The 15,302-nt window shown below is 40.0% G+C and overlaps 1 protein-coding gene across 7 annotated transcripts in view; it reads right to left on the reverse strand.

The window, feature by feature from the left end:
* ppp1r12a (protein phosphatase 1, regulatory subunit 12A) overlaps positions 1 to 15,302 on the reverse strand; it is a 250,859-nt gene that overhangs the window by 130,390 nt on the left and 105,167 nt on the right. For all 7 annotated transcript variants that reach the window (XM_063058433.1, XM_063058430.1, XM_063058427.1 and 4 more), the window contains exon 4: positions 1,178 to 1,337. In XM_063058433.1, the coding sequence (XP_062914503.1) occupies positions 1,178 to 1,337 (160 nt within the window). The remainder of the gene's footprint in view (positions 1 to 1,177; positions 1,338 to 15,302) is intronic.

A 15,302-nucleotide genomic window follows, 5' to 3' on the forward strand; every position in this document is an offset into this window, starting at 1 on the left:
CTAGACAGCAGCTTTTTCGAGCTAACTTAATTTCTACCTTTAAAGTCTCTCTTTTTTTCCTTTTCAGGGTGGAGGGGTTCAGTCAGTACCCTTGACCTTCAGCTGCACTCAAACTGCAGTTCTTTACTGCAATAGTCCCTGCTCCTGGAGCTTACTGACTGGCCATTCTTCAATATCCCAAATATCCCAATAGCACGGCCAAGAAGACAAGTGCACCTTCGGGATGCTGAGGCTTTGTGGCCCTGTAGACCAGCCAACTCTATGCCAGTGTTGCCAAATGAAGCGTTGCGGGGGAAACCAGAATATTGTGAACACCGGGATCAGCTGTCTGGAGCTCTCTGTACTCGGATCGCTCTCTCTCTGGATCTTGGGGAAAGAGTTTGCTGCCAATTCTCAAGTCAGAGAACTCGTGGGGTTTGGGTGGGAGGGAGCGAAGTGGTAGACTTTAACCGCAATCAGTGAGCTGCTTTCTTCCCCCCGTTCTGTTAGTCTCTCCTCTCACTGTGGGACATATCTCTGCCCCTTTAATGGGGGAAGAGAGAGCCGGTGGCCAGTTGAATTGGGGGTGGGGGGGGTGCTGATACTTGCTGCTGCGTGGGGAAGGAGTGTGGGGGGTCATTGGGGTTCTAATGTTTTTACTGTCACTTATTCTTTGGGTACCTTTCTGTTTTCATGGATCTCTGTGAAGAGCAAGAATCTCAAGCTATATATTGTATGCATTCTCTGATATTAAATGGAACTATTGAACTATTGAATATTTAGAGTGAACATGGACTTGTATATGGTTTGGAAATGTTTAGAGGGACTAGCTTGACAGACCTCTTGACATGGATGAGTTGGGCCAAAGGGCCCGTTTCCATAATGTATTACTCTGAATACATTCCTCAGTTCTTTGCAGTATTTAAATTCTCAGTCTGATGTGGCTCCAGCAATGTGACCTAAACAGTCAGGCAATGCACAGCTGAATTATTGTGTTCCTGTTAGAGCTTGCAGGGATCACTAAATATCCCTCCTCCATCTAATACGTAGAGACAGAATCAATCCTTAAAAAAATTATTCAAATTAGTACATTACAATATCCATGCAATCAAGTTAGCAAAGTATAACCTGTGATCGACATTAAAAAACATTATAATTCCATTCTCTTATAAATATAAATGAAGTATTAAATACATACTTTAAGACTTCAGAGTAGCCTTTAGCTGCAGCAACATGAAGAGCCGTTCCCCCAGATTTCGGATGCCTGGTGTCATTTATTTGCCCGCTATTCAACCACTGCCTGGCATCACGAAGCATTATTCGTTCTTCTTCTTTCCGAGCTGCCTCGATATCCACACCTCAACAAAAGAAGTTCAAAGATCAAATTAAAAAAATTTTTTTCTCAGATTTCATGGGTACATCAAACACTATATTTTTTAAAAACAGGAAGACCAAGAACTCAGCTGGTCAAGCAGCATCTGTCAAAAGAAAAAAGCCCTTTCACTTCAAAAATAGTATTTATAAATATACAGAAGCCAAAGCGAACAGCGCATGGCTCTCTGTATTGGCCAATCTACAGTATATATTTAATATGTCATTAAGTTATGTACAAAACACCAGCGTCATTCCTCTAGCTTCTCAACAAAATACCTTTCTAGTGTTCGCAGACTCTACATTCCATAGGAATGCAAAGTGGATTCTCCGATGAAAACTGAGAATCCAGTTTTTATTATCCACTTTTCACGCTATTTCTTTAAAAAGTCGATACACCTGCTCCAGAACCACCTAATTTACCTTAACCCAACTCTGTATAGACTTGCCTTTTACCCCACTCCTCACCCCTCCCACCAAACTGCATGCAAACCCTCTATTTTCCCCCGATTCTAAGGAAACGTCATTGACCCTACTTTAGCCAGAGTTTCAAACACAAGCAGACATATTTTTGTTACATTGGTTGAGGAATACACAATGGTGAGGATATGATATTGTCAATAATATCACGTGTGGTTTCTTTCATGTTCTCTTATCACCAACTCCCATATTCATACTATCATTGCTCAGCCTCATCCCATTGCAAATGAAAATGAAGCCCACACCCCTGATATTGATATCTTCACAGTTAGAATATTCTGCTGTTTGTTTCGGCCAGCTTCCGATCTTCACCTTCCACTAACTTCCACCCCTGTACAATTCTACTAACCTCTCCTTTTCCTGTTCACTTTTCTTGCTGTGCTTGCTGGCTTGTACTGGCTTCCCTTCCCACTACACATCGTCTTGACTTAACTTCCTTTGGGCCACATGTCCATGCAAACTATCAAGTTCAGAAACTTCCAAGCCCAGGTTCATCAAAATATTTCACAAAATATAATATATGTATTTGCTTGTACTATCTATCCAAGTAGTACGGTCTTGATTCCAACCTTCTTCGGCATGAAGTCCTCCCTCAGTTCCCCTCAACACTCATCTTTAAACTATGCACTTTAGCTTTCAAACACCTCTGCTTTAGATAAAAACTTGCTATTCTCCAACTTATGTACGCATATCAGAATTTTGTTGACCTCCAACAGATCCATTCTCAGTCTCCTCTGCTTCAAGGAAAAACCAGTTTAGTTTCCCCTCATAACTGAAATACTTTACCCCAGGCAACGTTCTGGTGAATCTTCTGTGCATTCTCTCCAATTTTATCATGCCCTCCCTATACTTCAGTGATCAGAACTACAAAAGACAACTCCAGTTGTGGTCTAATCAATATTTTATAAACTTGTACTACAGCCCATTTCCTTGCCCTTTTATCTATGCCTCAGCTAACGAAAACAAGTATTCCAAATGGCTTCTTCACTATCTTATCTAGCTGTGTTGCCAAACTCAGGAAAATTTGGACTTGGACAGTCCGGTCCTTTTCTTTAATATTCCCTAGAGCTTTACCACCACCATAGTCATAGAACACTATGGCACAGACACAGGCCATTTGGCCCATCTAGTCTGTGCCAAATTATTCATCTGCCTAGTCCAACAATTTGCACCAAGATCATAGCCCTCCATACCCTTCCCATCCACATACCTATCCAAATTTCTCTTAAATATTACAACTGAACCCACATCCACTACTTCCACTGGCAGCTCGTTCCACACTCTCACCCATCCTGAGTGAAATTCCCCTCATGTTTCCCTAAAACATGTCACCTTTCACCCTCAACTCATTACCTCTAGTTCTCGTCTCACCCAATCTCACTGGTCATAACCCGTCCTTATCCTATCATTAATCTTCACAAAATACATCAGCTTGTACTTGTGATCCAATTCCTCTTGTCATTGCTTTGCCCACATTACCAACTGATTGATATCAACCTGTAATGTACAACTACCAAGTTTAATCAAACTGGCCAGTCTCTTGCTGAGACTCTCTTCATAGCCCCACCTTTCCCCGGACTGCTGGCTGTCCAGTTGAAGGGTCTGGATGCAAAATGCCTGCTGTCTGTTTTATTCAATAGATGCTATCTGACCTGCAAAGTTCCTCTGGCAATCTATATTGTTTCAGACTCCACCATCTGCAGCTTTGTGTCAACATTATGCTTCAGTGGTGCTTTCATTTTTGATCAGCCATCTTTGTCAATTTTAGCTTAGTGTTAATTTTTAATCCAAATATGCTGTGAGCCAATTTCAGTTTAATTTAATCATAAGGTTTTTACATCATTCATTATCTGAATTCCATAATGCAGACACTTCAGCAAGTTCAATAATTACACAAATCCCACTGCATCATGAAAGACTGGCAGCTTATTAATTCAACATTTCCTATCGTCAATCTATGTGAGACTTGAATTTGTGATTAAAGTTCCTTCCATCCAGTACTAGAAACATATTTAATGAAAGACATAAATTTCTAATAATTAACATAGCATGTATATTCCATGGGTAAAACAGAAATACACAGAATACATCAACATTATCAGAAAAACTATTTTGTGTACCTGATGCAATGTGTACCAGAATTAAGCACGTTGCAGGTGCGGACAAAGTTACTGGATAATGCTGCCTAAAAATTTCGATCAAATAAATTCTACTTCTAGTTCCTGAACCAATACTGTTATGTCGTCAACAATGGATATTGCGACAGTTATGTGCCCTGACTCAGCACTTTATTTGAAAAAGACATAACTGTTCATAAAAATCATCCTTCACCAGTGGAGATCATAATGAAATAAACAATTTACTCTTCACGGAAAGCCAGGTGTTAGTGTTTCTTACGCTCTGGTAGCTAGTCTTTAAACCTGCTAATCATGTTTCAATGAGATTTTAGAAACATTTCCTATAACATGAACGCAAGCTAAAACTATTTCAATATACAGTACTTGGCACAGCAATCATCTCTAAGAAAGGGGTGAAACCATTAATCTTGAATTGAAAATTAAAATTGGGGTTCAATGAGATTTACAGGATGATGTTGTTTCCTGCTTAGCATTGCTGCCTGCCAGACCTCCAACAATGTCGACAGATCAGCTCCAGGGTCATCAGGTGGGGACCACCGCTCATTAATGTTTCGCTCCCTTAGCCCCAGTACATCTGGTGACGGAGCAATGGCAGGGCCATCTTCCTGCAACTTCCTATGTGGTTAATCAATCCCCCAATTTCTGTCCTTTCTCCTCAGCCACAGCCAAAAGCTGCCCTTTTCTGCCTCTTCAGGCAACTCGTTGGTGGCCCCCCTGAGCCTCGCTCCAGTCACTGCCATATCACAGAGTAACCTTGTCATCGATGCGCCAAAGTCCCAGCATACTACCATCACAGGGTAGATGATAATCCCCCAGCCATCTTCCAGGTCTGAGTACTTCAGCCGCTTCTACCTGTGGACAGCACAGCCCCCACTCCTTTCTCCTATGGGATGATGAACTCAATGAGAAGGACGGTCTTGGTGGCTGCAGACCACAGTACTCTGTCTGGTCAGAGAAATTCAACTTAAAACTACACAACCAAGTACAGTGGATTCTGGTTAATTGGGGCAGCTGCTTATTTGGAACAACTCTTAAAGAACAAACACAATTTGTGAAAATAGCCAGGATTCCCTTTGTTTATTTGGGACACTATGCTGCTTAATTGGGACAGGAGACTATTGCCAAACAGCTTATAACTGGCATCAGCAGCATGCACTTCACGTGGCTGTAAGACACTATACCTTGCTTGGTGGGCAGTTTTTTAAATAGTGTCACTTGCATGTACCTGCGTTCAAAAAGCAGTGATTTTTGTCACTGACAGTTGACAAGTAATGAGCAGGAAGACAATTCTGAACTGTTTTGCTCACTGTAGTTTGAAGCATCCAGGTATGCCTGAAATGGCCAGGAATGAAAATGAAACAATTTCACTACATCAACAAGTTAGAAACTATGAAGAATTTGAAGATATCAGGAGAAGATGGCGGCGCGACGACAGCACGTGCGGCCTCAACGGTGATGAATATCTGTTATGTAGGGGACCGTGCACAATTCTGATTTGATGGAGACAGACGTAAGTGCATAGTGGAACATCTGGAAAACTTCTCAAATGTCTGCTTTGCTACTGCTGCTACTGTGTGGTAACCGGAATCTCTGGAGCTGAAGGCCTCGAAATCCTCGGCTTTGCGTGTTTCAGCGGCTTGGGAGAGGTCGAAGGCGCTCGACAGAGGATGGCGCTCGGGAGGCTGTACCGGAGAAGCTGCTCGGAAGCTCGGAGTTTTTCGGACGGATGGACTCAGGGTCGGCTGCTTCCAAGGTATTGGCAAGCTGACGGTGCCTGGAGGTTTACGGCAGGGAGTTTCTCCCTTTTGCCGCCGCTTTCAGGGACTCGGGAGTCGATCAACTTGGGGACTTTGAGACGATTTTTTTTTACTGTGCCTATGGACTGTTCTTCATCAAATTATGGTATTGCTTTGCACTGCTGTAACTATATGGTATAATTATGTGGTTTTGTCAGTGTTAGTCTTTGGTCTGTCTTGTTTTCTGTGATATCACGCCGGAGAAACATTGTATCATTTCTTAATACATGTATGCATTTCTAAATGACAATAAAAGAGGACTGAGTGTTCTCATAATCTATTATCTTGAATGTTACAGTGAAAATGAAAATTTGGAGGATGCAAATGTTGAAAACATAGTTTGAAGGCAGTCCATTATCTACACTAGGTGTCTGCGCTGATTTTGTTTATTTACAGTCAAAAGAACAGCAGCATACATTGGATTAATTATTCTATCAATAACTATTGGGAACTAATACAGTTTATACTCCAAATTTGACCTCACTGCAGTTGATAGTACTGTAGTAGTTTTAGTACTGTTCTAATTTGTTCTGTAGTTCATCTAAACACATAATTTGTTACATGGTTAAATGGTAGTTTGTCTTTTCTATTTCTTTTTAACTGGTTCTATGAAACTTCAGCTAAATGAAGCAGCCGCTTAATTGAGCCAAAATGTACTGGTCCTAATGGATCCAAATTAACCAGAACCCACTATATTAGGCAAGTAATTTTGCAACTGGTTCCTGGTTCTCTGTCAAGTAGACTCCTCCAATGCCCCATCTACACTTGTAAAGGTGCAGATCAAAACAATCTGATCAAGTTTGCGATGCCAAACTCAATATCAGCCACAGGAAACTGAACAATCTTTCTTGATTAAACTACAGTAAATGTAAATTTCCCCTTCAGAATATTTCCATCATAGTTCCTTTGCATATAATTTTGATACAAAAATTTTGAACATGATAATATTTGAGCAAAAACACTTCTGGCTTCTTCCCTCTTCCTTTCCAGTCCTGACGATGGGTCTGTGCCAAAACTGCATCTCCATTCCCCTCCATAGATGCTGCCTGAACCGCAGAGTTCCTCCAGTATTTTGTGCGTTGAACTTGAAACTTCTATTTTTCACTTTTCTTTTAAGCATGACTATCACATTGACTCAACTATGTACACATTCTGGCAGACAGACAACACATAGCTGGTGACAGTTAATAGAGAAAATTGGATGTGCATGGATGGGAGGGACATGGAAAGCTATGTTCCAGTTGTGGGCTGATGGGACTAGGCATAACAGTTTGGCACAGACTAGATGGCCCGAATGGCCCATTCTGTATGGTAATGCTCTGACTTGATGACTAGCATTGTTACTGACAAACTGCCTGTCACCGCACCCTTAATTTTCATAAATGGCTTCATAGTTCTCAGGTATTTACAGAAATAAAAATTTCACAGCATGACTGACCCATTTCAAGAGTAATTTCTTGCCTGATCAAACATGCACTTGTTTCCATAGTCTTGGAATTTCTACAGAATATAGCAAGAATAAATCAGAGGCAGCAGTGTGCAAAATATGGAGAATAACGGATTGGCTAAAATTAAAGCAAGATATTCTGCAAAAGAATGCCAGAAATTATGCTGAACCTGAGGTCTAATAAAATCGATTTTTTTTAAACTATCCAGGATGGCATTATTTACCATAGAAACACTGGAATTCATTATTAATTTGGAAAATCATAACAGAATTTTGAGCATCATTGTGATACTTATTAATATAGCAAGAAGCTACTGATACAGTATGTCTTAGTTAAGCTAATGAGAAAATCCATCAAGGGAACAGCTAATGCAAAGATTTTATTTATCAATAAGAGATACTATAGTCAGCCTCATAGTATCATCCTTGGGTCAATGACATGACCTTCAGAAAGTTGTCAATCCATAGTCACACCAGGGACGTCAGCACATAACTGCAGTCCCAGTGAACAGAGAATATTGTTTGGGGCAACCAAAATATTAAACCAAGATCTGATAGCTACAGTGAATGCAAAGGATCTTTACTCAGTGGAATTGTCCAAGCAGTCTACTCTCCTAGATTTGTCAAGCAACACTACTTATCTTTCTTGTTTCAATTTGGTTGCCACATTCCCCATGTCACTGCTGTGATTAAATTGCCTGTCAAGTTCTCCAGTTCAAACCATACTCCGAAAAGGCCAAGTTTTCCTCGTCTCATTTCCAGCTGCAAGACACCATTACTCATTGTGACAACTGCAGGTGGCCTTCAACAAAACAAGCGGATATACTCGAAGCCTTTACCACAGCTGTAATGCAGATTAATAATTTTAAATTAAGGAACAAACTTTGGGGGAATAAACAGGACCTCTCATTCTCACAATACATTTGAACCATGACATGGACAAATGTGATCAAAGAGTGAAATATCACAAAGAAACAACATTACAAATGAATTGGTCACTTTAAATATGAACATTTGTGTGATTTAACAAGTAGTCACATTCACAATAAATATATTAAAAAGGTGTCTATGCTAGCCATGATGCAACATACATCTCAACTTCCATTACATCCTGCGGCACAGAAACTACGCTTGCAACAAGCTCTAGTCAGTAGCATTAAATCATACATCACAGAATATATAACTGATGAGAAAGAAACTAACACTTTCCCTAAAGCTCAATTAAATTTCCCCTTGGTTAGTAGACAGTTCAAGTTTCTGTTCATCCTATCACTGGTTAGCCATATCATTCTAGATAACTGACACACTATGTTTTTAGCACCATTCATAACCATTGTATAGCAAATTTCCAAAACTGAAGGCACAGGTTAAACTCTCGAAATAATATTGTACAACGGATAATTCCTTGAAAGTGGCATCACAGGTAAATAGGATCATAAAGAGACCTTTTGCTAAATAGCCCTTTATAAATTAGAGTACTGAGTACAGGAGTTGGGATGTTATGTTGAAGTTGTATAAAACGTTCGTGAGGCCAAATCTGGAGTATTACGTGCAGTTTTGGTTAACTACCTGCAGGAAAGATTACAATAAGCTTGAGGGAGTACAGAAAAACTTGAAGATCTGAGTTATAAGTAAAAGCTGAATAGGTTAGGACTTCATTCCCTGGAGCACAGAAGAATGAGGGGGGATTTGATAGAGGTATACACAATTATGTGGGATATAGATAGGGTAAACGCAAGCAGCCTTTTTCCAAGAGGTTGGGTGAGGCTAGAACTAGAAGAGGTCCAGGTTCCCTGGAAAATCGTCATCTTTGGCCTTCAACCCGAGGAGAAACTTCAGTCAGAATTTTAATACTACAATTCTACTTTGTCTTACACATCGAAAAATATTGATCTAAAACAGACTAAGAAAACTTAAAAAGTTGACTTCAAACCCACTATCCATCCACATTATTCAATTCCATCTCTCCGCCTCCAAATCTAAACAGCAATTATGCAGATGTTAAATTATAAACTTGCAGGATACATCCATTGAAACACATTTTTATAATTGCTAACAAAAAAACTTTGGAGTACGTCTAACAAACTTGTGATGAATTCAAGTAAGGTCTTTTCAATGACAAATGCACCTACAGGAAATGATTATTTGAAGCATTCATACAATTAAGAGTTTCTTTATATTTAAAGGCTTGAGGTAACAGAGGTTAAAACTGGAATTACCAGCAGAGGGCGATATTGCACACTGCAAGCATCTTAAAGGCATAATTTCCACAATTTCACATCTCTGCAAGTTACTAACATAAGTTATATCAGTCTGAAGTAACACATTTCTCCATTCAACATTAAGTAGTAAACTAAGATTTAAGAGCAATTTCTATTGTGCTATATGACAAAATTGGACACAAATCCAACAAAATACACAGTAGTGATTATCTTCTGTTAGCTGATGGAATATGCACTGATAACCCTCATTTCTCCGAACATTTTGAGGCAATATGGTAATCAGCCGGATCCTACTTTTTTTGAGACATGATCTAACTGCAGCAGGCACCTCAAAGCACTAGAATGTTCCTGCCTATGCAAACTTACCAACACAAGTGACAAAATGTGCATTAAAAATCAGGCAACATACATCAAAGTTGCTGGTGAACGCAGCAGGCCAAGCAGCATCTATAGGAAGAGGCGCAGTTGACGTTTCAGGCCGAGACCCTTCGTCAGGACTTAAATCAGCATTCTTTCCCAGGACCCATAACCACCATCAGCACCCTAATTCTATTAATTAATTTCTGATGGGGAGAGAATGCTGTTCATGTGCCTGGGTGCCAGACTGATGAAATGGGCGCTCTGTTCTGAGTAAGAAATTATTAGATGGATAGAAGGAAACCCACTGTATTCACAGTCTCCTGTGGAAATTTTGCCCTACTTGTGGCACTCCTTTGACTACGACCAGTCCAATAAAGTCATAACATTCGGGATCACATAGAAGCCAGTGTGCACATTTGGGAGGCAACATGCACTTTCCAATCAGAAAACATATTGTAACTAACCCTTTATACTACCACTCAGGGTGGAGGAAGAACACTTCATATTCCCCCCCAGGTAGTCTCCAACCTGATGGAATGAGTATCGATTTCTCCTTACTGTGTTTTTTTTCCCCTCTTCCCCTCCTTCCATTCCCCACTCTGGCCTCTCACCTCTTCTCCTCACTCTCCTATCGCCTCCCCCTAGTACCCCTCCTTCTGCCCTTTCAACAATGGTCCACTCTCCTCTACCAGATTCCTTCTTCACCAGCTTGTTAGCTTCCCCACACATCTGGGTTCATCTATTACCTTCTAGCTTTTCACTTTCCCTCTCCCCCAACTGTTTATTCTGGTGTCCTCCGCTTTTCCAATTCTGATGAAGGGTCTTCACCCAGAATTTCAAGCTGTTTGCTTATTTCCATAGATGCTGCCTCTCCTGTGGTATTCTTCCTGCATTTGTGTGTGTTGCTCCAGACTTGCAGCACATCTGCAGAATCTCCTGTTTGTACAACACCCATAACTGCATGGGATTCCTCCGGGTACCCTGGTTCCCCTCACATTCCAAAAACAGGGTTCTGTTAACTGCCTGCTGCAGTTAGATCATGTCTCAAAAAAAGTAGGATCCGGCTGATTACCATATTGCCTCAAAATGTTCGGAGAAATGAGGGTTATCAGTGCATATTCCATCAGCTACCAGAAACATGGCGACACTTGCAGGATATCCTCATCATATATTCAGAATGTGCTGCTTGTTAATGCAAATAATGCATTTTGATGTTTCGATATACATGGGACAAATAAAGCTAATCTTCATTGAGGTTAATATTTTTTGGTGCTCTATTGAATCAATATAACCATTATCTGTAAAATTGAGAGTTCAGAGCAGAGATCACAGTAGAAGCAAGCACCAGAGATATTCCTCACATTATTTTTATTCAACAAATAAGAAGGTACAAAGGAGTGAAGTATTCTTATACAATAACATCGTGCTCATCTCAAACAGCCAGCTCATTCACTTGAAGCACTGACATTCCTGGAGGCCCAACTCGCATTTCTCTGCTGTCCCCAGGTTAAATGCAAATAGTCAACTACCTTTAAAAGAAATTACAATTTACTTGATTTTCAAACAAAATAGTTACTTCTGCAAATAAAGATTTCCCATATAGGAAAGGTTAAAAAAAAACCACCAAAATCAACTACTATTAGCACAAGGATCAAAGGAACTTATGAAAGACACACTCAGTCTTTCAGGATGTCTAAATAAAGGATGGTCCACAAGTCCTGATGAAGAGTCTGAAACATCAATTGCTTATTCCCCTCCACAGACACTGTCAGACCTGCTGAGTTCCTCCAGCATTTTGTATGTGTTGGCCCATGACAATAAGGTCCACAATCCCTTATCCCAAATCCTTAGGACCAGTTGTATTTCGGAATTCAGAACTTTTCGAATTTCAGACCCTGCCCCCCCCCCATATCAAAAGTCATGTATGCTCAAGTCCCTGATTTAACCTGTCTCAGCACACAGTGGACTTTAGGACCTGGCGGCACACTAAACCTACACACATCCTCCTATATACTTTAAATCATCTCTAGATTACTTAAAATACCTAATACAATGTCAATGCTATGTAAATAATTGTTATACTGTATTGTTCAGGGAATAATGACAAGAAGAAATTTTATTTCCAACAAAAACAAAAATATACAGCCTCAAACCAACCGAATCAAACACATGGTAAATGACTTATTGGAATAAATGTAGAACGTCGCTGTCACTATAAAACTTCAGTAACTTGTCTGTTTATTTAAATCATATACAGTGGTAGTTCTGACACTATTTTCTTCAGTAAGACGCCGCACAGACACACCACGATCAAGCTTCTGCAATAACTCCACTTTCTGCGTTACTGATAGAGAAGACTCCTTCTCTTTTTCTCATTGTTACTCATAATAATATTATTGTATCTGCAGCTTTTTTTTGGACATTTTCACAATGAAATTAAACACAAAGTCAACAGTGAACACAAAATATCAGCGAACAGCAAATGCACGTGCAACCAATACGAGTGCTGAGCCACAACTGACATCTGGCGGCCTCTGCTAGTGCTGCCACGTCACACCTGAATGACGTCAGCTGTCGGCGAAAAAAACTTCAGTTTTCGGAGCTTTTTGGATTTCAGAATTTCGGATAAAGGAATGTGCACCTGTACTGTTATTGCACTTGTTTTTAAATTGGGAATATAACAAAATGTTCATCTTTCACTGCAATGTAAGGTATCAAAAATGCTCTGGCTGACATTATTCAGTCTGCATAATTGATTTGAACTTGGAGAAGTGAAAACTACAGCAAATGACAAAATGATAACTCCATTTTATATGAGGCACTTCCTATTCTCTCCTTGACCTGACAAATGTAGAAAGTTGTAAATTCAGCCAGTTCCATTGCGGGTGCCAGCCTCCCCAGCATTCAAGACATCCTCAAAAGGCAGCACCGCCATCCAGGACATGCCCTCTTCTCACTGCTACCATCAGGGAGAAGGTACAGGAGCCTGAAGACACACACTCAACGTTTCAGGAACAACTTCATTCCCTCTGCCCTCAGTTTTCTAAATGGACACTGAACCCATGAACACCAGCTCACTATTTTAACCTTTAAGTTATTTTTAATATATTTCTTACTGTAATTTGTAGTATTTTAATAGGTTTTGCACGGCATCACTGCTGCAAAACAAATTTCACAATGACAGTGATAATAAACCTGATTCTGATCAAATTCAAAATTAGTTTTATGTGATCTAATGACTAACTTAGATCACAAGATTAACAGCAGGACTACACAGACAAAGTATGACCACAAACAGTTTAGCTGTTAACCTGTTACTCAAAGGGCACAAATTAAAAACATAACCTGGGAAGCTGTAAAACTGGATCCATTGATTTGTGGACCGGCACCAGGAAAATTACTGTGTTTTCCTGAAACTCCTGGCTGACTCAAAGCTGTCTGACACAGAAGGTAATCCAGCTTTTCTGCTGCCCAAAACCACAGTCTTCCCGTAACAAGCCTGCCTTGCAGAAAAAATAAGCTGCTTAAATCAATGTAGATAACCAAGAAAGACTCATACAACTGAACAAATTAAATTTTCACACTAGAATTCGCCAAAGGTTTAAAAAGGGAATGCAACGCAAATAATTGAATGAAGTTCACACAAAAAAGAAATACATACTGCATGTAATTGAGGAACAATCTGGCAAGCGCAGTGTGATTTCTAACCCGAGTTTTAAGTCAATTAATCTATTGAGGAGAGAGTTGTATTCCGGGAAATTATAACGTTCAGCTAGCTTCATTGAACTTTAGGTAGATAGGGTTTATTTCACTGGACTGACAAACTAGGACTATAATTCACCAGTGAAACATTTATTATTAATAACTCCAATCAGGCATGTGTGTTGGGGTAGAAAATCGTAAGTGATGTTGGTACTGGGAACAAGGTCAAACTTGCTGGCTGCCCCCAAGCACATCCTTGAACTGTGTTGGTCACTGACACAAACAACACATTCCATAATGTTTCAATATATGTGAGAAGTACAGCTAATCTTTAAATAAGGAGAGAATTGTAGCTCCTCTCAAGAACTCCACTACATGAATCAATGTTGTTTAAGGAAAGCCATGCTTTAGATCAAATACTGAATATCTTATTCAAGATTGTTTAATGTCATTTCCTGTATTCAACTAAATGAGCACAAAGTAATTGTTACTCCAGATCTGATGCAGCTCAAAAAAAACCAGTAAGATAAAGAGAACACAATTTTTAAAGATAGATAAATATGCAGGACAGCCGATATGCATACAATAATTTTATGCCCATGAAATGTTAGGCATAGGAATATCTGTACGTAAGGTAACTGACAGGAAATGATAAAGTAGTGGGAGTTTGAGGGGTGAATTAATGGGTGGAGAAAGTGACTGCTTTTGAGTTTAGTGGTCCTGGCATGGATGCGATGTAGTCTCCTCCCTCTTGGGAGTGGGACCAACAGTCCATGAGCAGGGTATGTGGGATCCTTCATGATGTTACTGGCCTCCTTCTGGCATCTTTCTGTATACATGCCTTCGATGGTGGATAGGCTGAGACCAGTGATGCATTGGGCAGTTGTGACTACAGTTGTACAGGCTTCCTTTTTGTCGCAGTGCAGTTTCTGTACCATGCAGTGATTAAAGCACGCCAGGATGCTCTCCACTGTGCATCTGTAGAAGGTCATTAGAATATTGTGCATGGTGCTCAGAAACTAGTGACATTAGTGAGCATTCTTGACAGAAAAGGATGTGTTCTGGGACCATGACAGGTTATGCGAGATGTGCACAGCCAGGAGTTATGCATGCTGAGTGTTACAATTACTGGTCAGAGAAAGCAACAAAATGTGCAATAGTTCAGTAAAAGTGCCTGGTGAATCACTATTGTAAGTTTTCACAGAGCCCAGTCGTAAAGATTAATAGGCCTTTCATCTCACCAGTATTTCTTCGTGTACCAAAACAAAATCTCCTGGTAATAAATGAGATTGTAGAAATGTGTTTTTCAGCATCCATGCTAGAAACGAGAGACAGCACAGCACATGGGAGACTACAACAGCTGATCAAAGTTATGATCAACAACATTAGCATGCAAATACCAGAAAAGGATGGAGATATAATATTTACTGTGTTTCTCCAGCCGGGAAGATATCAGAGGCCACCAGAGACAGATGAAATTATTATTTCCTCAAAGGAAGTCAAATAACGTGGAAAAGCAGGAAGACTCAAAGCTCAGATTCATAAATTCTTCAAAGTGCGATGCCAAGCAGATAAAGACACAAGTAACACTGAGGCAACAGAGTGAGAAATAGATTAAAAAGTTACTAAAATGTTGTATGGTGCAGACTCAAATGATAGAGGTTGGATTCACTTTCAAGGACTCTTCACTTCATGTTCAATATTTGTTTATTTATTTAATTGTTCCTCTTTTGTATTTGCAGAGCTTGTCGGCTTTTGCACATTGGTTGTTTGTCCACCCTGTAGGGTGCAGTCTCGCATTGATTCT

Source organism: Mobula hypostoma, chromosome 9 (genome assembly GCF_963921235.1).
Source record: "Mobula hypostoma chromosome 9, sMobHyp1.1, whole genome shotgun sequence".
NCBI lineage: Eukaryota > Metazoa > Chordata > Chondrichthyes > Myliobatiformes > Myliobatidae > Mobula > Mobula hypostoma.